This window comes from Lithobates pipiens, unplaced genomic scaffold (genome assembly GCF_037356315.1).
Source record: "Lithobates pipiens isolate NorthernLeopardFrog02 unplaced genomic scaffold, aLitPip1_a1.2 Scaffold_1, whole genome shotgun sequence".
NCBI lineage: Eukaryota > Metazoa > Chordata > Amphibia > Anura > Ranidae > Lithobates > Lithobates pipiens.
The window spans coordinates 194,366,198-194,394,165 of NW_027507685.1; the positions used below are offsets into that span (position 1 = coordinate 194,366,198).

The 27,968-nt window shown below is 42.0% G+C and overlaps 1 protein-coding gene across 1 annotated transcript in view; it reads right to left on the reverse strand.

Annotated features, from left to right (window-relative positions):
* Positions 1-27,968, reverse strand: part of ITIH6 (inter-alpha-trypsin inhibitor heavy chain family member 6) — a 104,330-nt gene that overhangs the window by 54,794 nt on the left and 21,568 nt on the right. Inside the window, exons 2-3 of the mRNA XM_077479416.1 lie at positions 24,084-24,119; positions 6,731-6,885 (exon numbers count right to left, since the gene is read on the reverse strand). Coding sequence (XP_077335542.1) covers positions 6,731-6,885; positions 24,084-24,119 — 191 coding nt within the window. The remainder of the gene's footprint in view (positions 1-6,730; positions 6,886-24,083; positions 24,120-27,968) is intronic.

The following is a 27,968-nucleotide window of genomic DNA, read 5'->3' on the forward strand; positions in this document are numbered from 1 at the left end:
ATTAGCTTCTATTCAATACCCCCCTCCCATTTCTTATTTCCCCACTGAGCATTTACCTTTAAAACTGATCATATTTTCACTTTATGAATGGAATGGTTATATTTCTGGTCCCTTTTTGGATCAGGTCTGTGCTTTCTAAAGTTTGATAATGGCTTTGGTATATTTATCTGAGAATATTCCATTACTATTGTGTGTTTCTTTTGCCAATGGTCTAAATTATTTTTGTTTGTTTTTATCCTCATGGGCTTATGTCTGTGACATAACAAAACCTGTGAATTGTCTAATGTTTCAATGATATATTTGTTATTGTCTGAACTGTTTTCAATATAAATACTGAAATATAAAATACAAAACATTAAAAACAATGTACAATCTCTATTTTATGTTGAGGGCTGCCCAAAGACTTTACAATGCCATGTGTGGTGAATGGGAGGTCCTCGTCCACCTTGTTGTGGCCTCTATGCATTTTGTGGGGAAAAAAATTGCTTCCTCAGGAGAATTTCAAGGTGTAATGGTCTAGAGTGGTAGTCACAAATATAAGCAAGAATCTTGATAGTGAAGTCCTCCTGAGGAAGCGGGTTATTTCACCGTGAAACGCGTAGAGGCTGTAAAAGGTGGATGAGGACCCCCGTACATCCCACATGGCATTGCTCAGTCTTTGAGGAGCCTTTGACATAAAATAGAGTTTCTTTTTCTATTGTTTTCAAAGTTATGTATTTTATTTCAAACATTTGTCAATAAAATTTGGTAAAGATATTTGACCTTGTCATCCTTACGTATCGGATAAAGTCCACAGTGTAGTCGCCCCCCCCCCCTTTTTATTTTTTTTGCAAGGATGAACTTTTTTGTCTTTTGACTAAATTTGAATGTGATGCATTAGAATGTTAATTCCCTCTTTATTTAAACAAATATCACTGTATGTAGCCATCAGCAGATTCTCATCTCCATGGTTGAGCCCTGGTGCATGTTGTAGTTGTGGTCTGGAAGAATCAAGCTGAGGCTGCTTTTACCCACTAACCCCTCGGGCCGGGTGAGGTGCATGCGGCAGCCGGCTATCTCTTCCTATTTTTGCAGTATGCTTTGGGTCTGGATTAGGGTTGCCACCTCATCCCTTTAAAACCAAACATATATTAATTACACAGGTTCTGTGGCTGATTAAGGTGGTAATTAAACTCACTTGGTGCCTTATCTGCATTAAATTAGCCTCAAAACCTGTGTAATTCATATGTGTTTGGGTTTAAACGGATGAGGTGGCAACCCTAGTCTGGATGGACCTTTCCTGCACCCTCACTAATCAGTGGCATCCAACTGGTTAGACCTTAATAGCCTGAGAGGAGACCCTTAAGCATTTATCATGGGTCACATGTAGAGTGGGGTGCTACAGTGGTTTTCAACATGCCCAGTGGCCCTTCAGATATAAGATACAGATAATTACATTATGCCAAGCTGGACCAATGTGAGTTGACAACATAGACAATTACACTTTAAATATTGGATAAGCTTCCTTAAAGGGACACTAAAGGTTCCCTTTTTTTCTTTTAAAATAACAAGCATGTCATACTTACCTCCTCTGTGCAGTTGGTTTTGCACAGAGTGGCCTCAATCCTCCACTTCTGGGGTCCCTTCGCTACGCTTCTGCTTCCACCTTCAGGGCACCCTTGCAGGCACGCTCCCGTGTCCTGCTGCTGTGTCCATTGGCACAGACAGCAGGACTTGGCATCGCCCTCCCTGGTGCCTGTGCAATTGGATTTGATTGACAGCTGCGGGAGCCAATGGCTGTGCTGCTATCAATCTATCCAACCAAGAGCCAAGACACTGACCAGAGAGGGTGTGCAGATCTCCGGCATGGGAACAAACGGGTTCAGATGAGTTAAACGGGTGGGCTGGTGCTCTATAATGGGTTTTTCCCCTCAATGCATAGAATGCATTGAGGTGAAAAACCGGGAGGGTTTGCATCCCCTTTAAATGAGACATTCTACGTTTGTATAATCTATGGGAGAATCATTTATCTGCCTTGTTTTGCATTGAGCACCACCTTTTGAAAGCATTGCCTCCGATGAAAGGAAACTTCTTATTCCCAGTTGTAATTCACATTCTAGCACACCGTGTTCTGAACTTAGGCGATCTCCCTATTTTTTGTAAAAAAGGTTAGCAGAATAAATTACCGATGGACTTTAGGACACAAACATCTCTAATTGGTAATGTCCCTGACTTCAAATTAAAGAAGAAAAAACTTTTGCTTTGAACAAATAATGTTGAGTCTTGCTTTCTTTTTTTTCTTTTTTTCTCTCCTTAAAAATCCCAAGAGACTAAAACAGCTGCTCCTCTGTTTCCAGGTCTCCAGGCAAGCTGAAGTTTAAGAGAGACACGCATAGACGCCAGGCCAGCATAAACTGGAGAAGGACAGGGGCCAGCCAAGATTAACTTGGCCTGAGTGACAAAACCTTTCCTTGTGACAGGGAGTTGTGTGTGCGCTCGGATGCTTTGCACCACTTATTCCCCCCTCTTCTGTGTATCCTTGGTTGTTTTCCAAACCTTACTTCAAAGCCATGGGTTATTTTTGAATTATTTTCCTGTAGCCAACATCAACAGGACTGAATGAAAAAGGCAGCAACCTCCTCCGTTAATGTCTTCCATCTTTTAATTACCTAGAGACGGGCATGCTACACGCCGACCAAAACATCCAGGGAGTTCATTGTTGCTCCATACAAACTCCCTGAGGATATAAAGATGACAGCTGGGATATTTAATGGTATTACTAGTTCTCAGATTATGGCGGGTGCTACCGTGGGGCAGAGTTGGCAAAGGCTACGTGCAACTTTTCCTTTAAAGTGTAAGTAAAGTAAAGTGGAAGTAAACTGCCATCTCTTGCTTTTACCTCTAGGTAAGCCTATAATAAGTCTTACCTATAGGTAGTGTAAATATCTCCTAAACGTGAGCCGTTTAGGAGATATTTACTGTACATGCAGCCAGTGACATCACTGGCGCATGGGTCTGAAGGAACAGCCACCCGTACCGTTCCTTCAGAGCCCTGTGTCGTGACCGACGGCTCCCATGCACATGCACCCAGTGACAGAGCAGGAGTCCGTGAACCCGGAAGCAAGACAGGTGAAGTTGAGGACGCCTGTAGCACTGACATTTTAGTGTGGGAGGGTTTCGTTTTAAGGTAAGTTTAACATAATGTGCTCGTATGTAATTGTGTTGCTATGGATATTTAGGTGATTTTTATAGCATATGTATTTGTTAATTGTTAGTATATCATAGTTTTATTTTTTAGCCAATGTGTTGTAAAAATCTTAGCCCTTAGACACAGTCGGAGATTCTGACAACCAAATCCGTCGGATTTTGTCCGACGGATCTTGTCCGAAACTGTTGCATAAACACGGTCGGACAAAGATCTTTCAGAACGTGATGACGTAATTTCATTACGATGGGACTACGTTCAGGCTAGTAGCCAATAGCTTTGATGTAGGAATTTGATCTGAGTATGCGTGGCACTTTGTCCGATCGGAATTCTCTACACATGATCGGAGTATGTCCGATCGGAGCAGTTTGTCGGAAAATATTTCAGGCAAGTTGGAAAATTTGGTCCGACGGATACTCCGACGGAAACAGTCCGATGCATACCACACACAGTCGGAATATCCGACAAAACGCTCCGATCGGACACATTCCGTCGGAATCTCCGACCGTGTGTACAAGGGCTAAGGCTCCCCCTATTGATATGCAAATGTACAGTTGGACTGGTCTCAGAGGAAGCTCTTTACAGGATATAAGCAGAGGACAGGATGTGACATATATAGGAAGTGGGGGGAGGAGCTTAGGATTTTTGAACGAAGCACATCAGTCAGACAAAGGAGTTGTGTTTTGGAAGACAAAAAGGCAAGACGTGGCTGCCAGAAGCTGGAGAACTTTGGATACATTTTGAGTTGGAGAAAAGAACCCTGAAGGACATTACATCTTTGATTCCATCTGTAAGTTGAGTAACTGTTAGTTTACTTATTGCATACATTTTGTACATGCTTATTTTGCAACAAAGGATAATGCTTGTGCATGTTGCAGGCATGTTTTGTAAGCTATGAATTGTGTTATATTGTGTTTTGTGAAGTTGTATGTGCAGCTTTTCTGTCTAGTAAAGCATTCATACACTACAGAAGTCTAAGCTTCCTTTTTTTTTTACCACAAGAACCTTTATTAGACACAAAGCAAAACAGTGGTGCATACTAGCACATTATGACATTACCCTGCAGGGGAAAAAATGTACAGCGGTTTACAACCGCTTTAAACATCTTGTATAAGAATAATAAGCAGTTACAACAGTATTCTTCTCCTTATTCACTTGGGAACAACAAGGCTTGCATATGGGCGAACACAATACTGAGGTTTTCTCTGCTGGAATTAAAGAGGAGCCCTAGGCTCCTTCAGAAAAATGTAAAAGTCAGCAACTACAAATACTGTAGCTGTTGACTTTTAATATAAGGATACTTACCTGTCCAAGGTTCCCACAATGTCCTCACCCAAACCGATTCTTCAATCAGCTTCGGGTGCAGGCACCAGCATCTGTGCTAAGGGAAACAGGAATTAAAGCCTGGTGGCCTCACAGACTGTTTCCTACTGTGCATACGCGAGTTGTGCTGCGTCTTGTGAATGGTCCTGTAGTCTTCTGGGACCTGTGATGTGTCCCAGAAAACTGCAGGGGAAAGAGGGGGGGTTGAACTTTCCGGCTCAGTTTGCCACAGTGATCTGAGCTGGAAGTGGGAGCAGGTACCTATCAAAACCAGGTACCCACTCCCCCTAAAAAAGTGCAAAATGTAGCAGTGAAGGGGGGGGGAGGTGCAAGCAAGCAGAGCTTTCTCTGTTAGATGGAGCTCCTCTTTAATCAATAAAGCTAGGTCATCTCCCGGCCTCGAGCATGTGATTGGGAAAAATATATGCACCAATGGAAAGAGCATCAGACCAAGGGATAAAAAGGTCAAAGTAATTTATTGGTTTACTTAAATGGACTCAAAATAGGGCTTGATTGCGCATGCAGATGGTACTGATTGTTAACTATCCTAATTCAGCAATTCACATCCGTATATAGATTTACAAGGGATGGGCCTATCTCGAGACCATTCGAGGTTTTCATTTTGATGAAAGAAAAAGGGAGATCTCAGAAACCCCTTCTACCTGTGCACCCTGGAATGTAAACAAAGTCATATACAGTGCACTAACAAAATATTAATCAAAATCAGTATATAAAAAAAGCAGCAGGTAGTAAGGTTCAAAGCCTCAATGTGTAAAGAAAAACAACTGATTTCATACCGCGCTAGAAACATTAAAAATAAATATATAATCATGTATCTGGGATGACTAACAAGTGAATATAATATAAACAAAAAGGTCCAATGATTCGCCTCCGATTAGTTAGACCCACATAAAGTGCTGGTAATTCTTCTATACATCAAACATGACGGTGAAGAAAACATATATGGCTAAGGTCTCCAGTGCATCTCCTTCAACCAACTTCTAGGCAAAATGTCCTACTCACCAGACAAAATTGACACCCATGAAGCTCCTAAATGGTACTGCACTATGAGGAGCTTCTGTTCTTGTCTTTTTGATGCATATGCCATTTCCATTTGGTGATTGTGCCAAACCCTGAGCTGCTGTTTCTTTGGACATCCCTTTGTCTTGCTGTTTTTGACTACCTGTCATGGGTGTCAATTTCGCCTGATGAGTAGGACATTTGTCTAAAAGTTGGTGGAAGGAGATACACTGGAGACATTAGCCATATATGTTTTCTTCATCGTCACGTCCAGTACTTTATGTGGGTCTAACTAATCGGCGGTGGATCATTGGACTTTTTTGTTTATATTATATTCACTTGATATTCATCACAAATACATGATTATATATTTATTTTTTTAATGTTTCTAGCACGGTATGAAATCACAGTTGAGGTTCTTATTTCAACTGAAGCCCAAATTCATGTATTTGTTTACACTAAAGTATCCAATGTGTTTCAGTGATCAAAAAAAAACTCCCCCTTCATCAGCGCTTCAGGTTAAATAAGAACTTTGAATGAACTTAAAATAGGGCTTTCTCCTGTGAATCTATGTAGGGAAGCGAATTGCAGGATTTAGAGAGTTACCAGTCAGTAGCATCTACAGTACATGAGCAATCAATCCCTGTTTCGAGTCCATTCAGGGTTCTTATTTTAACTGAAGCCCTGATGAAGGTAGAGTTTTTCTGATCATTGAAAGGAGTTGGATTTTTTCTTAGTAAACTAATACATTTATTTGATCCGGTGCTCTTTCCATTGGTGCATGTTTTTTCTACTATTTCTGCTAACTTGTTGGGTACAAAAACTTTCATATTAAGCAACTCAGCCTTGCCTGCTCACAGTTTTATGTCCTCTGTCTACCCAGATTTGTGTGGCTCTGTATGAAATATCAGACATACTTATGCAGCCCTTTGTTGTAGTTAGACCTGAATAGCAAGAGACAACAGTACACTGGCTAGTCACATCATAGCAGTAAGTTATTCAAGCACACCACCTGCTGGCTGCAAATGGTAAATAACAAACATTTATAGGCAATATTTCATATAGAGCTGAGAAAGAAGAAATAAAGAACACAATTTTTTGCTTCTGAACCTAATAAATGCCATATTAGACCATTGTTACAGACAATGAAAAATGGAACAGGTGATTGAACAAGATTTGTTAAAATAGCTGTAATTTACTTACAGTGTGAAGTTAGATATGAATGCTGAACTGGGCAGCTCCAATTCAAAGATGGCTTCCTTCGACTCAGCATGAGGATTGACCATAACAGTTCGCACCTTGGTATGGGCATATCGGGATACTATGGTTGACTGAATGTAGAGGCTGCTGATTTTCAGCTATAAAAACAAAAGATTACTGAGATATGTAAAATATTATATCTAGTTTTAGACCTTAAAGTGGACCTTTACTCAAAGAAGATTAGAAAGGCTGCAATATTTACAGTTCCTTGAAAAAGTATTCATACCCTTTGAAATTTTAGACATTTTGTCATGTTACAACCAAAAATGTAAATGTATTTTATTGGGATTTATGTGATTGACCAAAATATAAATATCTGAAAAGTGTGGCGAGCATTTGTATTCAGCCCCCTTTACTCTGATACCCCTAACAAAAATCTAGTGGAACAAATTGCTTTCAGAAGTAACCTAATTAGTAAATAGAGGCCACCTGTGTGTAATTTAATCTCAGTATAAATACAGCTGTTCTATGCAGCCCTCAGAGGTTTGTTAGAGAACCTTAATGAAGTAACAGCATCATGAAGGTCATGGAACAAACCAGACAGGTCAGGGATAAAGTTGTGGAGAAGTTTAAAGCAGGGTAAGGTTATAAAAAAAATATACCAAGCTTTGAACATCTCACAGAGCACCATTCAATCCATCATCTGAAAATGTAAAGAGAACGGCACAACTGCAAACCTACCAAGACATGGCCGCCCACCTAAACGGACAGGCCGGGCAAGGTGAGCTTTAATCAGAGAAGCAGCCAAGAGGCCCATAGTAACTCTGGAGGAGCTGCAGAGATCCACACCTCAGGTGGGAGAATCTGTCCACAGGACAACTATTATCATACACTCCACAAATTTGGCCTTAAGGCCTGGTTCACACTTATGCATTTTTAGTGCGTTTTCTGTTTTACAGAAACACACTACAGTCCATTTAACATGGTTTCCTATGGATGTAGTTCACATCTGTACATTTTATGGAAAGGGCCAGGGATTTGTTTCTGGTTTTTGGTTCCATAGACTTCAATGGGTCAAAAATGTGTATTGAAAAACCCAGAATACACCAGCAAAGGTGTGAACCAGGCCTTATGGAAGAGTGCCAAGAAGAAAGCCATTGTTAAAAGTCACAAGAAGTCCCATTTGCATTTTGCGAGAAGCCATGTGGGGGACACAGCAAACATGTGGAAGAAGGTGCCCTGGTCAGATGAGACCAAAATGTAACTTTTTGGCCTAAAAGGAGAAGCTAAACACACCCCAAGCCTCCCCCCCACCATGAAACATGGTGGTGGCAGCATCATGTTGTGGGGATGCCTTTCATCATCAGGTACAGGGAAGCTGGTCAGAGTTGATAGGAAGATGGATGGAGCCAAATACAGGGCAGTCTTAGAAGAAAACCTGTTAGAGTCTGCAAAAGACTTGAGACTGGAGCTGAGGTTTGTCTTCCAGCAGGATAACAGCCCTAAACATACAGCCAGAGCTATAATGGAATGGTTTAGATCAAAGCATATTCATATGTTATAATGGCTCAGTCAAAGTCCAAACCTACATCCAATTGAGAATCTGTGGCAAGACTTGAAAATTGCTGTTCACCGACGCTCTCCATCCAATCTGACAGAGCTTGAGCTATTTTGCAAAGAAGAATAGGCAAAAATGTCACTCTCTAGGTGTGCAAAGCTGGTAGAGACATCCCCAAAAAAACTTGCAGCTGTAATTGCAGAAAAAGGTGGTTCTACAAAGTATTGACTCGGGGTGCTGAATACAAATGCACGCCACACTTTTTACATATTTATTTGTAAAAAATGTTGAAAACCATTTTTCATTTCCCTTCCACAAATATGTGCCACTTTGTGTTGGTCTATCCAATAAAATCCCAATAAAATACATTTACGTTTTTGGTTGTAATATGACAAAATTGGGAAAATTTAAAGGGGGTATGAATATTTTTTCAAGGCACTGTACCTATGTTCTAGTCCTTCCAAGCTGCTCAAATAACATAAACCCTGGCATTTACTTGGTAACGTTAATAGGATTAGAGGGAAAGATCAGCAATCAGATTGGTCGATTCTCCACTGAGACCCAGGCCTAGGTTTTCAGCCATGTGATTAATACTGAAGGAAGAGTTAACAAATATTCAAATATTTTACCATTTAATCTGTTTGTGTAATTGTTTATGTATAGCCAAGTTCCAATCTGAAGCGGACCTAATATGCAATCTTGCAAAAATTATGCCTTTGAAGGGTTTTGATGCTCTCCCCAAACTCAACTGTGTTGGATCTCTTTTAATATAGATGTTTCTGGTTCACTGCTATAAAATCAAAGCAATGGAGCAAGAGACCACTGTAACTTTATGAGCCATACCAGCTTCTATATTACTTATGATGACAGTAGACTCAGGTCCCACCGCTGCCACCGCTAGGTGACTGTAGCAGTCTCAGCCTCATTGTTACCCTCAGAATGTGGCTATTGTACTATCAGCCTGCACATTGCAGAGATTTTCAAACTCTTGGGACAACGATTTAAGCTTCAGTAGACTGCGAGTCCTAGTCACTGGGGTGGGTTAACTCTGTGATTAACCCAATACACACATCAAGAGTAGCAATATGTAATATACACTGGCTGTCCACAGCATCTTCTACAACAATAGAGAATTTTATTAATGTCTGTGACACCTGCTGCCACGCCTAGACAGGAAAGTACAGAGTTTAAAATGTCATAGCAAGAACATGCAGCAAGGTTAATTTGGGGGACACCCCCTTGGACTTTAACCACTTCCCGACCAGCGCACGACGATGTACGTCGACAGAATGGCACGGGCAGGCATATTGGCGTACATGTACGTCCAATATTCGATGCCGCCCTGCCATCGGGAGTGCGCCGCCGGCGGCGCGCTCCCGCGCTGGTCGGGACCCCCGTGAGTCCGGTCGAGGGACCCGCGGACTCGATCGCCGCGGGCATCCCCGCGATCGTGTCACGGAGCGGCCGAATGGAGGAAATGCTGTATAAACAACATTTTTCCATTCTGCCTAGCAACTAGTGACGCTGATCTCTGCTCCATGTGATTGGAGCAGAGATCAGTGTACACTAAATGAAAGCCCAACCCCCCCACAGTTAGTAACACACCCCTAGGAACACTTAACCCCTACACTGCCACCCACCGGTTAACCCTTTCACTGCCAGTGTCATTTACACAGGAATCACTGCATTTATATAGCAGTGATTACTGTATAAATGACAATGGTCCCAAAAATGTGTCAAAAATGTCCAATGGGTCCCCGACAATGTCGCAGTCACAATAAAAATCGCAGATCGCCGCCATTACTAGTAAAAAAAAAAATAATAAAAAATTATTAATAAAAATGCTATAAAACTATCCCTATTTTGTAAACGCTATAACTTTTGCGCAAACCAATCAATAATCGCTTATTGCGATTTTTTTTACCAAAAATATGTAGAAGAATACGTATCAGCCTAAACTGAGGGAAAAAAACGTTTTTTTATATATTTTTGGGGGATATTTATTATAACAAAAAGTAAAAAATAATGCGTTTTTTTCAAAATTGTCGCTCTATTTTTGTTTATAGCGCAAAAAATAAAAACCGCAGGGGTGATCAAATACCACCAAAAGAAAGCTCTATTTGTGGGAAAAAAAGGACGTCAATTTTGTTTGGGAGCCACGTCGCACGACCGCGCAATTGTCAGTTAAAGCGACGCAGTGCCGAATCGCAAAAAGTGGTCTGGTCTTTGACCAGCAAATTGGTCCGGTCTGAAAGTGGTTAAAGGGCAGAGAAGAGTAATAAAAAGTAGTGTATGTAAGAAAAATGCACAAGGGTGCCAACTTTATTGATATACAAAAGTAGACAATATAGTGTCTATTACACTATATTGTCTACTTTTGTATATCAATAACGTTGGCACCCTTGTGCCTTTTTCTTACATATGCTACATTTTATTACTCTTCTCTGCCCTTTAAAGTCCAAGGGGGCATCCCCCAAATGCACCTTGCTGCATGTTCTTGCTATGATGCAACGTAGGATGTTGGCAGGCCAGCACACCACTCAATTCCCATATTTTCTCCTCTTCACAGTTTAAAAAGTAGTAGCATTCTCCAAAGAGGCAAGGATTCTTTAAAGCAGAACTCCGACCATAAAGGGAAGTTCCACTTAAAAGCCTCCTCCCCCTCTTCTCTTTAACATTTGGCACATTTTTTTTTGAATTGGGGGAGGGTGGTTACATAATTTTGTCAGGTATGCACTCCCGTTTGATCTGAGCGGAAGTTCTCTCCCCCGATGTCTCAGGTCTCAGAAGACTGCAAAACCATTCACAAAGTGCAGCGTTGCTTGCACATGCACAGTGGGCAGCCGACCGTGAAGCCGAAAGCAGCATAGTCGGCTGTGTACAGTTAGGATGCCAGCGCTGGGAACTTGAAGGCTAGTGAAAATTTAAGAACTGGCTTGGGTGAGGACAGTGCTGGGTCCCTGGAAAGGTAAGTGTTCTTTTATTAAAAGTCAGCAGCTACAGTATTTGTAGTTGCTGAATTAAAAAAAAAATTCTCAGACTGAACAACTAATTTAACTTCTTATTTAGAGTACTCAGAGATTCAGCTTAATGTTTTTGAAATATTGTTTTAATTAAAGAAAATAAAAAATGGTGCAAGAAATAATTACAGAAAAAGGATCTTACAAAAAAGACAATGACAATAAGGGGAACTTAGCAAAGTTTGCCTGGTCTTTAGTTCCTGTGCAGACTCCAATGCGCTTCTAAGTAAGCCCGATTTGATAAAGCCACTGGCTTTTTTTTAAATGACCACATCAGTATTCTTAGCAGTTCCAATGTTAAATGGGAGCTGCAGACTGCCAAAAGCTTTATGTGGACTCCATAGAGCAGGGTTTCTCAACCAGGGTTTCGCCTAAGGTTCTTCCAGAGGTTGCTAGGGGTTCCTTCAGCAATGAGAAATTTCTGCCTCTCAGATACAGTCCCACTGACAGCATTGATCTTTTTAGCTATCTGTAATGGAGGAATTCTTCCCAATGGCCACAAGTGTAAGGTGCGTTCTTTCCACTGACCATCACACTAATGTATCATAAGTTGTAGTAAATTTTAGCAGGGGTTCCCTGAGATTGGAAAGTTATTTTAAGGATTCCACTGTGTTGAAAAGGTTGAAAAAGGCTGCCCTAGAGGGTGTCCTGAGCAAACTCACATCCAATCAAAACAGCTTAGGGGTGTGATATAGAAGTGCTGAAGTGTTTTATTAGACTTCAGCAGAAACTTCCTTAATGCTAGTTATTCAAATTGTATCGATATTTTCAGATGGCAAGGTTTTACAAACCTACAACCAGCATATCACTGAACGGAATGAAATTATGGGTTAATAAAGACCAAACATGATATAAATTGTATGCACATATAGCTTAGGGGATTTAATGTGACCATTTGGGCTGCTGTATTTATAGCAGTGCTTCTCATCCAGCAGGCTGCAGCACCCAGGCTTGCTTAAGTCGGCAAGCAAACTGAGTGAGCCACTTGTTGGTAGTACAGGTTAACCTCAAATACATTTATAAAAGAAAATACGGAATCATGTTAGGTTAAATTTAACACTGCTTTACGTTTTGCTTTTAGTGGACCTGTTTTTTCTATCCTTGTAGGATCAGTTTGTATATCTAGGAACTAATTTCTCATTCTCTAGTAGTAAGAAAATATTTGAATGTTGCTCATTTCCTTTCTTCTGGACAAAGTTCCATTCAAAGTGAAAATAACTGGAAATCATGAACCAAAGAGATTATACTTCCATTTCATCATTTTTTTTGTACACAAAAAAAGCAGTTAAATAAGCAGCCTTTTCTTTCAACGTCCATATGTTTAAGCTCTCAGACAACTCTGAAAGAAGAAAATGTATGAAGGAGCCATGATACTCTACTTGTTGGAATCACAGGAAGTATTAAAACACCTGCTACATTTAGGAGCGACTTAAAGACGCACCACTGGAAAAAGTATTCAGAATTGCATCTCTAATTTCTAAAAGAAGCTTTGCTGTCATGGTCAATGAGTTACTACTGGCTATTGACGGACTAAGGAGAAACTATATAGTTAAAGTGGACCTTCCCTCAAAATCTTCACTTAACATCAATTTAATGCTTCCTCCTCCATGTTACACATTTACAGGTATATATTTTGAGGGGGGAGCAAGTACCTGTTTCAGGTGCCTGCTAGACATGTGCGATTAGTTTAGTACGAAACGAAATTACATACGAATCCGAAATACAAATTTTTATGCATACGAATTCCGTATGAAATTATGTTTATGAATTTCGGATCCAAATTCATAACAAAAATGTGGAATTTATGAAAAGTTAACAAACCTAAAAGTTAAAAACCCAGGAAGTCAGCACAGCACAGGGATGGTGGGAACCCCTCATAATGATAAATTCATCATAAGAAAATTTGTAATTGTTACGAAAGTTAATGAACCTAAAAGTTAAAACCCCAGGAAGGCAGCACAGGGATGGTGGGAACCCTATGGGAATTTCTATGCTTACGAATTTCATACGAAATACGAAATTTCGTTAACAAATTTTGGATCCAAATTAACAGAGACATGACTGGTGTTTTGTTCACCAATCTGAGAGAGTCAGCACAGCACAGGGATGGTGGGAACCCCTCATAATGGGCACAGCGGGTGTACACTCAGACCCAGGAACTCAGCACAGGGATGGTGGGAACCCCTCATAATGGACACACAGCAGGTGTACAGACCTGGGAACTCAGCTCAGGGATGGTGGGAACCCTATGGGAATTTTTATTCTTACAAATTTCATACAAAATATGAAATTTTGTTAACGACTTTCGGATCTAAATTAACAGAAACATGACTGGTGCTTTGTTCACCAATCAGAGGAAGTCAGCACAGCACAGGGATGGTGGGAACCCCTCATAATGATAAATCTATCATAACGAACATTTGTAATTGTTACGAAAAGTTAACAAACCTAAACGTTAAAAACCCAGGAAGTCAGCACAGCACAGGGATGGTGGGAACCTCTCATAATGATAAATCCATCATAATGAACTTTTGTTTTGTTTTTGATAACAAATCTAACGAAAATTCATATTTCATACAAATCCCAATTGAATTTCATACACGAATTACGAAATACTAATTTTTTTTGTACGAAACTAAACAAATTTTTTGACGGTGCCCATGTCTAGTACCTGCTCCCACTTTGCTATTCTTTGCCTAGGCAAAGATTACATAGCTCTGCCCATAGCCTCCTGGAATTTATGTCACACATCTCAGGAGTCTTCAGCACAGTCACTCTGCAGTAGTCCATGCATGATTTCATGCATATGCAGGGGAAGTGGGGAAGCAGCTGAGAGTGAAAGAGAAGGAGGCTGCATAGTGCAAATTGACCTACTGTCATAGGCGTGCGCAGGGGGTGTGCCAAGTGTGCCTGGTCACACCCTAATCACCCAAAGCGTATTAGCATTATCACTCTGTGTGTCAGCGGGGAGATGTGAAATATCTCCCAATGACCAGTTCTGCCATTAATAAAGTGCTACTATACCTCTCTTTCACTGCATCGGCTCTGCCATAAGAGTGTGTGTGTGTGTAATATACATACATATACATATAAATACACATACATACATACATACATACACGCACCTGTGTGTTTGAGCTTTGGGGTGCACACCCTAATTCAATAGGTTGTGCACACCTATGCCTACTGTTATAGTAATTTCAGAAATCCTGCCAGGACTTTCAATGGTACTTGTAGAGTCCTTGTAAGGACTTCTGATGGTACTCAGAATCCCTGCCAGGACTCCCAATGGTACTTGCAGAATCCCTACCAGGACTTCCAATGTTACTCAGAATCCCTGCCAGGAATTCCAATGGTACTCTCCACCTTTAGGAGCTCTGGTAAAAACCACCAAATGTCATTTAGATGTCGCACCTCAGGTGAGCCTGCGTCACCTGCCAGGGTGCACCATAACACCTTCAATATGTCATGTATCTGGTGGAGATCAAGCTGGAGAGGGCGTTTCTCTTGCACTTCTTGTCCAACACCCCTGATAGTGGTGACAGGAGATATGAGGACACAGATTGTAAAGACAGCCAAAGTATTATGCAGAGCCAACTGTTGGATGCGAGACATAGATCACTGTGGACCAGCACATAAAGACCAGAGAAACTCCCTGGAGGATGACCCTCACCAAGTGTTGATGGTGCTATCAGAAGAGGACCAGCCTACCCTGAAACAAATTGTAGAATGCCTGTAAGGCCTGTTTGGAGAGAAGGTGACAGTTCAAGGGTTGAGGTGAAGGTTCTTTGTCCGGAGGCCACAGAATGACGATAGCCTCACCCACTTTGTGGTAGCACTCCAGAATCTGTGGAAATGTCTAGAGAAGAGGGATGTCCACAGATGTGACGATATATCCACCTCAGACCGTCTACTGAGGGAGCAGTGGCTTGCCCATCCATACGGGGCACAGGGGGGTCGCCCCCCCAATCCATGTGTCCGGCCCCTAATCTACATGCAGGGAGCTGGACACATGGATTTAAATATTGTTTTTTTTAAGCACATGATTAAAGCCTGAGGCTCTAATTGGCTTCAAGAAAGAGTGGGCTCAGGCCGCAGAGCCGCAGAGCACTGTGCCCTGAGCTCACCCAATTTATCTTATTTTATCTTAGCACTTGGAGCATTATAAAGTGTTTTTACCCATCCTATAAAGGTGGGTCCAACCCAAATGCCTCCAAGGCACACCACAGATAGGCCCACTCCAGGCTATCAAAAGCCTTGGCCGCGTCCAAGGATAAGACGGCCCTTGATCCCGTATTCTCAGTCGGAACCTACATATTCAAATATACTCTCCTGATGTGAATACTTGTGGATCTATTGGGGATAAACCCCGATTGGTCCGAATGTATGAGACTGTGAATGCATTTGTTCATCCTGGCTGCCAACACCCTTGCCAATATTTTGCCATCTGAACATAGCAATGATATAGACTTATAGGAGGATGTATCTAAGGGATCTTTACCTTCCTTGTGCAGCACTATTGTCATCGAGGAAGGCAGCCCCCCCCCCCCCCACCCCCCACTGCAACCTCTCCCAGTGTCTTTAACAGTTCTGGAAGTAACACCTCTCCATACTGCTTGTAAATCTCTATTGGAAGGCCCAGGATATTTCTGGTTGGACATCCCAGTTACTGCCTGCTACAGCTCCTCCAGATTAATAGGGGCTTCCAAAGTGCCTCTATCCTTCTCTGTGAGAGCCGGTACATCTATACTCCCGAAAAAAGTTTCCATTGCTCCAGTCTCCTCCCTAGATTTATATAAATTTGCATAATATTGTCTAAATGTATCAACAATCTCAATTGAGTATGAGGAGATCTCACGGAAAAAATTAATGGCAAAATCGCGTGACTTTCAGGTCGCAATAGTAGAAACCTAGCCTTAGTGTGCATGCTAATACGTTTAAGTATACATGCTAATACATGACCTACGATGAACCTTCACTTGGAAACGTGCATACGATGGTCCTCCCGTTCCATCACATACTGAAATTTTCTCACACAGTGAGTGAGAGTGTTAATTAGACATGTGCAATTAGTTTCGTTCCAAATTTGGTATAGTAATGAATGGTAACGAATTTCATTGAAATCCATTAAAATTAGTTCAGTTTATTCGTTTTCTAATGGATTCAAACTGTTCAGTTGGATTAGAATTCGGATAGGTAGAAAAATTATCAACTGATTAGAATTCTGTGTGAAGAAAAAGCTGGTTGTTAAGCAGCGGGCCGGGAAGCCAGCTGCCCCTGTCCTTAACAACCATGAATCATCTCTCAGCAGGCTTCCCCACTGACATGAATGTAAAAGGTAAAGAATGCTGGCAATAGAAAAAAATGTTTAAAAAAAACGGGGTAGGGTCCCTCCACAGCCCATACCAGGCCCCTCAGGTCTGGTATGGATTTTAAGGGAAACCCCATGCCAAAATGTAAAAAAGAAAAACGGCGTAGGGTACCCCCCTGAAATCCATACCAGACCCTTATCTGAGCATGCAGCCCGGCAGGTCAGAAAAACGAGTGAGCTCCACCCCCCTCCTGAACCATACCAGGCCACATGCTATCAACATAGGGGGTGGGGCTTTTGGGCAGGGAGGGCTCTGCGCTCCCCCCCAATCCAAAGCACCTTGTCTCCATGTTGATGCCAGATCCCGCCCCCCCATGTGAATGGGTAGGGGTACATAGTACCCCTACCCATTCACCAAAAAAGTGTCAAAAAGTAAAAACCACAGAAGTTCTCGATTTTTTGAAAAATGAATAAATAAAAATTGTGTCCCTTGATGTTTAGCCATCAATCACGATGTCCTTGACACAAAAAATTGAAAAAAATGCAAAAATGCTCCACCTCCTGGGAGGCCTCCCACCACCTGCCATCCACGTGACGTCACGTGACATCACGTGATGTCAGAAGGGGGTGGTGCCACCGGGTGACATAGCCTGGTGGCTCCATCTCTTGCCTATATAAGAACTGTCAAAGCGAAGAGCGAGCAGACGGCAGGAGACCTCCCAGGAGGTGGAGCGTTTTTTGCATGGATTTACTGTACATCGAGGGACACTTTTTTTTTTACCCTGGATGTGTAGTGAGGAGGAGAGCTGTTTCAATGCTAACTGATTGTTTTTAAATGTGTTTCTTGACTGCGCAAATGTGAGTGTACATTTTTTATCTAGTAAAAGCAAGTATTTCTTAGCAATCTTGCGCAATGATGTTGTTTTCATTTATTTCGAGAAATTGAACCTGAAGGAATCAGCTGGTTGTGGAGAAGTTTTCCAAAGCTGGAGCCATTAGCTGGAACCTGATTATTCGCGAGTTGATCACAAACTGAGCCTTATTATTGAAAAGTGTCATTAGACCCAAGGGGGTCTTAAAGTGAGGTGAGCAGGCATTGCACACTGAGGTGGCGGTGATCATCTATCTGTACATATTTTCCGTAAAGACTGTCACGGAGCATATATTATTTTGGATTGACGTTTTCCAGCAATCAAGAGTTTGTTTTTTTATTTTGCATGTTTTATTACAGTTTGTCACATTATTTATTGTAAGCTAATTTGAATTAATAATTTTGAAATTTAGCGCACTATTATCTGTTATTACATTTCTGTCTCTGCTTTAGAAATTAATAGCAAAATCTTGAGGTTATTCATAAAGGGATGCTGGGACATTGAGGCACATTGATGATTGGGACTTTTCTACCATTTTCCCAGCAGGCGGGAGCACAGACTTGTTGAGTAAACATCCTGTCTACCTCACATTCTTGGGATGCTTCCTCTAAAATTAGAAAATTCAGGATCTTAGCAAGAGGTACTTTGTAATCAGTGAAAGTGTATTCGCGAAGATGCCAAGAATAAAAGCAGTGTTTTGCAAAATGTTTTGTCATGCACTGGGATTAAAAATATGTCTGTACTGTATATTATAATAAATTCAATCTTACAACACATGGTATTCATATTTATTATGTTAGTATTATGTAATGTAATGTAATTATGTAGTTATGTTATGTAGTTATGTAAACCTTAACAATTATCTTCTCTTGTTTTCTCCCTTTTGGTCTGTTAAAGCTAAGCTCTGTATTCAGGATTACATCATTAGGGACCCATTCACCCTTTTTTTTTCTGAGGAGCTCTGAAGGTCTCTGAAGAGCTAGATACATTCAAATGCAGAGAGCATTTTAAAAAAAAGGTGGTGGAAAGGCTTTGTATTGTTTCACTGCCTGCTTTAACTCGTTTAACTGCACTACCACTCCACAAATACGTGCATTGTATGTGGTTGCGGGGCGCATGCAGAGCGGCCCCATTCATCTGAATGGGTCATGCTACGTGGGCGCATTTGAAAGGCTGTGGGAAGGCTTGGTATTGCCTCACTGCCTGCTTTAACCCCTTGAACCCTGCACTAGCACTCCACAACTAAGTGCATTGTATGTGGTTGCGGGGCACATGCAGAGCGGCCCATATTCATCTCAATGGGTCGTGCTAGGTGGGCGGTATGCCCGCCGAAAAAGCGACAGGAGGTATCTTTTATCTTTTTTCGTTTTTGGGTTTAGATACACTTTAAGCTGCTCGCAGATGGTGGCTGGCACTGGGAACACTTGCATGTTTGTGGGAGGAGATGAGGCAATTCTGTGGGTGTTTGCCTGACTCCAGGGAACAATAGTTATTGGCCTGAAAAATGTATCCTATGTAATCAACTTCTCCTGAGCAGTCTCAGCCAGGGAATAGCATGTGCAAAGATATGAATGTCCACTGATCCACCTATGATTAAGCGACACTTTCCTCCAGTGATACCAGACTGTATCTTCAGCAGACAGCCCCTCATTCAGCTCTCTGCAGCTTCAGCATCCATGCCCCCAGGTTGCCCACCTGAGGCCTCACGAACAGCAAGCACAGGGAGCACTACCCTGGAAGGCAAAAAGACTTCCAGGCTGGACTGATACTCTCTCTCTGGGAAAAGACCCAGAGTTCAATGTGCTCAAATAATATGTACAGTCTCCAAGCAGCCCTCAGGGCCCTGCTCCCTGGGATTGGCCAGAGCAGCATAAATATTCATTCTGCCATCTGCATGGCTCCACACATACAGTATGTTGCATTTCTTATCCCTGCTAGATCACTCCTACATATCAATTCCCAGCCCCTAATTAAAATGATACTCTGCCTGCAGGAAAAAGTGTCCTTTAAACATTTTTCAGAAGGTTGGCAATTATGGAATTCTCCCAGCTCGCTGGAAGAGAACCTAAATTTATCTAAAACAAAAATTACAGCCACACTGATTACAATATGATAAGCTAAATTTACCTATCAAAAACACAGCTCCACAAAACACAGTGGGCCAGCACTAAATATATCTATCTATCTATCTATCTATCTATCTATCTATCTATCTATCTATCTATCTATCTATCTAATCCTAGCACCTATCTAGGAGGGTGATACACAATGTCACTATTCTGCTGTAAGCTACAGTGGTATTCTCAGTTTCATTATGCTTGTGGGACAACAATCTGAGGCCAGCAAATTAAGAATAATCATTATTGGGGCTGATTCTCAGTTTAGTCAACCCTTTACCCACACACAACAGCTACCATCACATGTTTTATTGGAAACATGCACAGTATATGCTTTTGTAATACATCTATTGTATAAAAAGCACCGTGCACCAATCCAATAATATTCAAACATAAAGTGAATTCACAATACATCCTGCCACATCAGACAGGAATATGACAGAGGTTAAAATATTGCAGTGCTCCTTTATGAGCCAGGAATCCTTTACATTTCTGGTTTAGAGCGTTAGAGCTAAAGTTTAAAGGAGATGTTTGAGGTATGTAAAGAAACAAATACACATACTCATCTCGATGCTGCAGTTGTCCAACGTCAGCTCTAAGACCAAGAATTGAGCGATCATGTGACCACTGGTTGCTCAGTTATTGGTCAGCTCTGAGCAGAGAGTGGTGACTGTCGCTCTGTGCTCTGCTCCTCCAGTGCTCACAGGAGCACCAGGCCAGAGAGGGTGTGAGTGCAGCTGCCTTTAACTCTCAGCCATATGCTTAAAGGCAGAGCCAGCTGTCTATCAGGCAGCTGGGTAGATCCCGACTATATGGTCGGGATCCTTCCAGAGCTTGGAGCAGCTCTGCCCCATCAGCAAAGAGGAGCGCATCAGGAATAGAAGAGCAAATGTAAGTGAACTCTTGTGACCCACAAAAGAAGTATGGATACAAAAGATTTGGACATACTTCTCGTTAAGGGTAGATTTAGACATACTATATTTAGATGTACGTCTAAATCTCCCTTTCCTCTGAAGCCCTATCCATGTTTGGATCATGCTCCAGTGACTACTGAGAGGCAATCAGGATTTGACGCCTCTGACAGTCTTTGTTTGCCATCTGTGTCCCAGTAGGGAGCTCTACAGTACATTAATTTCCTGTCCCACAGCCATAAGAGAAATAAGAGGAAATCCCTCCTAAGTGAGGGAATGCCTGGTTGGCATCAGATCTAATGTTCCATTGGAAGGTTTGCCTTTTATTCCTGTTCTGGGGACAACCCAAGATTCAAAGATTTTTTTAACTTTCACTTTGATTATGGTAAACAGGAAAAATAGAGAGGGTGAGACAGCAATAAAAACCGACAGGAGTTCTAATTCCTCTCCACGCTACCAAAAATGAAAATCTACCCTTTGCCTTGAATTCTTCATGAAAAATGGCATGGCACTTCATCTTTGGAATTTGGAGTGAGATTTGGTGATGCTACCACTGTGCTCTTTAATGTTCTCCTTAATGGAGATGAAGCTGTACCCGAGGACCTTCAGGGCAAGCATCTCCCTGCTTCGTTCATTCTGTTAATCTACACCTCCTTTACCTTTCCTGCTGCTTCTTAAATCAGAACTTCACACAAACGGGGAAGTTCCACTATATGTCCTCCTACTGTCCTCTTTATCTTTTTTTTTGGGAGGGGGTTGCGACAGGTACCTGCTCCTCACTTTCACTGGAATCACCTAGGAAATTCTTCAGCCAGGTCATTCCGCCACAAGCTTTCTCTCTCTCCCTTCCAAAACCTTCTTATGGGACATGTTGCAGGTCCCAGAAGGCTGTGGGACCATTCACACAGCACAGCTTGCATATGTGCAGTGGAAAGCCAACTGTGGAGCTGCAAGGAGCCACAGCTGACTTCTCACTCTAAACATGCCAACACCGGGGACCCAAAGACCAGCAAAGAACCGACCCAGGTGAGGAGGGCACTAGATCTCTGGACAGGTAAGTGTTTTTTTATTAAAAGTCATCAGCTACAGAATTTGTAGCTGCTGACTTAATTTTCGGAAACCTGGCTGAAGAATTGCTTTAAATATTATCCCATCAGTTAACCAGTTATTGGGTGGGAGGCAGCTCTGATAAGAGGGAGCATTGACCTGCCTCTACCAAGCTGGCCAACTCCACACAGCAACACATGGTATGGTAAACATGGCATTGTAAGCCAGTTATAGGAAATATATCATCTGTAGGGAGCCTACAGGCAATATTGATGTGGTGACTAGTACTTGGTCCTCTGCTTTCCTAGGTAGTCTTCCTAATCTGCCTCTTCCTATTCCGTGGCGCTTCCTCCTCTTTGGTGAGCGGCCTCATTGCCTTCTGGGACATATGTGTGTCCCAGAAAACAATGGGGCCATTCACACAGTCTCCTGCATGCGCAGTAGGGAACGGGCAGTGAAGCCACAAGGCTCCACTGCCTGTTTCCCTTCGTTAGGATGGAAGCGCCGGCAGCCAATCGGATGGACGGATCGGCCTCGGGGTGGCCGACATTGCGGGATCATTGAACAGATAAGTGTCCTTATTAAAAGTCAGCAGCTACAGTGTTTGTACCTGCTGACTTAAAAAAAAAAATGATTGGCCAGAACACCTCTTTAAGCTTGAACAAAAAACCCTGGAAGCTGATTGGCTTCTATGCAGAGCTGCACCATATTTTGCACTCCAGTTTTAGTAAATCAACCCCATTATATAGTAGTTATATGGAGTTAAATATTACAGAAACTTCCATTTTATGGAAGCAAATATTCTGAGCAAAATTGGCAGACTGAATGCCAAAACTGCTTCAAGATGTTTTAGTGGTTATTCATATGTGTTAGCTATTTATATCTTTACTCTGAGTATATATACTCTGTGTTGGTCTATAAAGAATGTAAATACTATTTGGCTTTCTGCTTCTCGTGTATGTGGAATAACATTATTTTGGAACTAAAAAAAATGTTGTAAGGAGATTTACAGACTGTTGAGTTATGATCTACTATTTTTTAAAGCCGAACTCCAAGAGCAAGAATTTTTGTCGACCGCCTAACTAGGAACATACATTGTGATTCTGATGGTAAACACCATTGTTAGGTAGCCAGCTTTCCGATAAAAGAGATCCCAGTGGTGGATTATAGGTGGCGGGAGAGACGCCGCTTCCGGTCATTTCTGAGCTTACCGGAGACGTCAGTAAACCAATCTGATGCACCCGATGGCTAGACAGGAAGTCAAGTGAGGGCAAGATAGCCCCCACATGGCTCTATGTCTTTGGGGGAACAGAGACAACCTCCGAAGTTACTTCCGGTGCCACTGATGATTTTTTACATTTATTTAGTCTAAGTGTCAAAACATAACTTTTTTTTTTTTTTGTTTTTTGCTTTTTTTGCCTATTAACCCCAGATCTCTTCATAAAGAAGCCCTGCCAATGTGCTCCCTACATTGCTGGTCAGTGGGAAGAATGAGCCTTACATTTGTGGTAAGTGAGAAGGAAGCTCCTTACACTAGTGGGCAGTTAGTAGAATTCTTCCCTTAGGCTCCATGCACACAGGACATTCTGAAATGTCTTTTTGGATGTTGGACTGCTGGCAGGCATACGTTGCTGTAAAAACGTGTGTTTATGAGTGGTTTTTAATAGCGTTTTTTAGCGTCAGCATTTTTGAGCGTTTTTGTCAATTTACACCAAGAACGCTTTCAGCTCTGCAATGTCAAAAACTCTGAAGCTGCTAAACACGTTTTTGAGCATTTGTGGCCGTTTTTTTAGTGTTAGACTTTTTTTTGGTCAGAAGAACTACTCTTGAACGCGATTTTTGGTGCATTCTGGCAACAACCCATAAACGCCTCTGCTGATGGAGTTTATCCTCTACTGTTAAACGTCAAAAAAGTTCCATATGTGCATGGACACATAAGATAACATAGAGAGGAGTTTAAGGACTGTTAGAAAAAATGCCCAAACTCCCAAAAACTTGAGTTTATCAGCTTCAGTGTGCATGAGGCCTTAGAAATGACTAAAAACATCACTAGTGTCAGTGGTTTCTGATTATAAAGAAGAAAATGCTTTTTTTTCAAGCTTGAGGTGTAATTTCTCAAGTCAACTCCTAGCAACTTCTTGAAGAACCCTACATTTCCACAGAATCCTGGTTGAGAAAAGCTGTGGTGTGGGGAGACAAAAGACAACCTACACAATAAGAGCTTGAATTATTATCAGTTCTGAATCTGTCAAAGTTCTCCTTTTACTTGAAGCATTTTGAAGCTACAAAAGTCAATCACAAAGCAGCCGTATTCACTTTGTTCTGGTTGCATGAAAAAGAGCAACATCATCAATAAGGAATTTACTGCTGCTAAACTTTGAGAGATTGAAAAAAAAGCCAGGCTGCTTTGTATGAGCTGGCTGCCAACATGCGAATAATGTAAATGACAATTTCTAGTAGCAACAGTTCAAGTTTCAATAACTATGCAGATAAAAAAAAAAATACTATCATTTTCCTTACCTCTGTCTTTGTTGCTCGAAGTTGACGTTTAAATCTCTGCAATAATAAACATAGTAATCAGTATTCTTAAAGTCTAAAAAAATCATAGATTTGCCATGATTTGATTAATTAAGAATTCTAATATTCAGTGAAATGGATATTTTGATGATAGGCAACTCCTATCCTCATATTGATTAGTGGTTCCAAATTAATAACTACTGCAGTAGGGAACAGACACAAAAGATACACTCAGCATCTTTCCAAATAACCGTTCTCCTTTATTATGACGCATTTGAAGGTTTTCATACACATGATTACGTAGGTATCACATTAATATTACAATTGTAAGTTTATGGTAACAAGGGGCGTTACATAGGCAGGCTAATTCTAATCAGGACTCGAAAGAATGCAAAACATGTACTGAAAACATTGTTAGTGCCGTGTGAACAGTGAGGGCATCGTGCAATACATATAAAATAGAATACAATTATATACAGAACCTACAAATTTCCATTACATCAGTTTTATATTATTTCCACCTGAATCGTTTAAAATTGTCAATTATAGTCAACTTAATGGAATCACTCCCAAAAAGAAGGATCATTGATCACCTACAAATACACAAATTGCTGGATCCAAAACAGCATGACTTTACTGAGGGCAGATCATGTCAGACCAACCTGATTGACTTTTATGACTATATTACCAATGGGTGGTGCTGTGGACATGGCCTATCTTGACTTCAGCAAGATATTTGATACAGTTCCACATAATGATCTAATACAAAAGTTGTACAAGCTAGGACTTAACCCTTGGATTATGCAGTGGATATGGATTTGGCTAAAAAATAGATACCAGAGTGGGGTGGTTGTAAATGGGGTTCACTCAGAACAGAGACCAGTCACTAGTGGTGTACCCAAAGGCTCTGTACTGAGTCCTGTTCTATTTAATCTATATGTAAGTGATATAACTAAAGGTTTGTTGGGCAGGGTATGTCTTTTTGCTGATGATACAAAGGTGTGTAATAGGGTTGATATCCCGATGTGTCTGTAACATGGAATATCATTTGGCATTGCTGGAAGATTGGTCAATGTTTCTAAATGTAAAATAATGCACCTAGGGAAAAAGAACCCCCTGGAAGAGTACATTGGGGGTACAGTGTTAGCCAGCACTACATAAGAAAATGATTTGGCAGTACTTATTTCAGATGAGCAAATAGTGTGATCAGACAGTAAGAAAAGCAAATAAAGTTCTAGGATGCATCACTAGAGGGATCACCAACAGGAGGTAGGAGGTCCTGATTCCTCTATATAGATCTTTATGTCACTAGTGGGATCACCAGCAAGAGGAAGGAGGTCCTGATTTCTCTATATAGATCTTTATATCACTAAAGGGGTCAACAGAAGGGAGGAATGAGGTCCTGATTCTCTATATAGATCTTTAGTTTTCACTAGAGGGGTCACCAGCAGGAGGAAGGAGGTCCTGATTCCTCTATATAGATTTTTATATCACTAGAGGGGTCACCAAAAGGGAGGAAGGAGGTCCTGATTCACTATATAAATCTCTATATCACTAGAGGGGTCACCAGCAGGATAAAACATATCGAGAATGACGTCAGGAACTTAATCTGGAATCTGGAGCTTTCTGGAGGAAAAGAGAGGAAAGGGGAGACATGATTGAAACCTTTAAAGTGGTTGTAAACCCTTACAACACACTTTGACCTACAGGTAAGCCTAGATTAAGGCTCACCTGTAGGACCAAGAAATATCTCCTAAACCTACATGGTTTAGGAGATATTTGCCGAAAGACAGGCACCGCTGTCTACGGCGCATGTGCCATAGACAGCGGCGCGCAGGTGCACTGAGCGCGCCGCTGTCAGCGGCGATATGCCGCGAGTGGCGGCTCCCGTGCGCATGACGTCATCGCGGCTTCACCGAATGACAGCGGCGGAGCAGGAGACCCACCGAGAAGATGGATGCGCCGCACTACAGGGGACAGCGGTGACTTCGCTGGCTCCTGTGTCAGGTAAGTGACACATAATGGACTACTATGCGATGCATAGTAGTCCTTTATGCTTTACCTTTGCAGGGAATGAAAGAGGAAGTAAACTCATCAGGATTTACTTCCTCTTTAAATACATTAAGGGTTTACTTCCTCTTTAAATACATTAAGGGGGTGAATAAGGTTTAGGAAGGAAAATATTTTTTCAATATGAAACCAAAGTCAAGAACACGGGGGGACATGACCTCAAACCAGGGCCCGACTGGGGGTAAAAACCAGCCCTGGAAAAAATTTCATACTAGCCCCATAGCATTATTATACCAGCCCAACAGCATAACGTCATTATTTTCTTGTTCATAAAAGGGAAAATCATGCATTTTAAAGCAAATTTGAAGAGCGTATTATACAAAGATAAGACAGATATGAAGGCACATAGGGCTAGGGATATATATATATATATATATATATATATATATATATATATATATACACATACAGCAAATTCCAGTTAAAAGTGGTAAAAGTGGAGCAATCATTAAGGGGGACTCTGATGACCAGAGACGACCTTCCGCACAAAGAATACACTAGGGTAAAGGGGGGGGTGGGTACTGTTATAAGGAGGAAATCTTTATATCAGTCCCCCTTACATTATTGTATTCACTCCCCCCCTTGCATCAGTGACCCCCCCCCCAGACTGGCCTGGCGGCGCTGTCACTGACCTCCTCTCAGGTGCACCATGCAGGGCTCAATCAGTCAGCTCCAGCTTGGTGGCTCTGGTTTTCTATAGTCTCCTCTCCGCAGTCTACACAAGTCTGACTTCTCCTATGACCCCCATCCCTGCGGTGTTCCCACTGTTGACTCCTCTCCAGACTGCAGACATGATATGAAACAGGAAATGGTCAGAGGTTGCAGACATGATACAGGAGATGTCAGAGGCTGTGGGCATGGTACAGTAGATGTCAGAGACTGTGGGCATGGTACAGAAGATGTCAGAGGCTGCGGGCATGGTACAGGAGATTTCAGAGGCTGCGGGCATGGTACAGGAGATGTCAGAGGTTGCTGGCATGGTACAGGAGATGTCAAGATGGCAAGGCTGCGGGCATGGTACAGGAGATGTCAGAGGCTTCGGGCATGGTACAGGAGATGGTTAGAGATTGCAGACATGATACTAAAGATGGTAAGATATGTAGACATGATACAGGAGATAGTCAGAGACTGCAGACATGGTACAAGAGATGCAGCCTCAATGCAGCCTCACCAGTGCCCATCAAATGCAACCTCACTGTGCCCATCAATGCAGCCTCAATGTGCCCGTCAATGCAGCCTGACTGTGCCCGTCATTGCAGCCTTATCGTGCCCATCATTGCAGCCTAACCAAGCCCATAATCGCAGGCTTATCCTGCCCATAATCACAGCCTTACCGTGCCCATAATCTCAGCCTCACCATGCCCATAATGCAGTCTCACCGTGGCCATAATCGCTGCCTCACCGTGCCCATAATCGCAGCCTTATCGTGCCCATAATGCAGTCTCACCATGCCCATAATCGCAGCCTTGCCATGCCCATAATTGCAGCCTCACTGTACCCATAATGCAGTCTCACTGTGCCCATAATCTCAGCCTCGCCGTGCCCATAATGTAGTCTCACCGTGTCCATAATCGCAATCGTGCCCATAATGCAGTCTCACCATGCCCATAATCGCAGCCTCACCGTGCCCATAATCTCAGCCTCACCGTGCCCATAATGCAGTCTCACCGTGTCTATAATCACAGCCTCACCATGCCCATAATCGTAGCCTCACCGTGCCCATAATCACAGCATCACCGTGCCCATAATTTCAGCCTTACCGTGCCCATAATGCAGTCTCACGTGCCCATAATCACAGCCTCACCGTGCCCATAATCG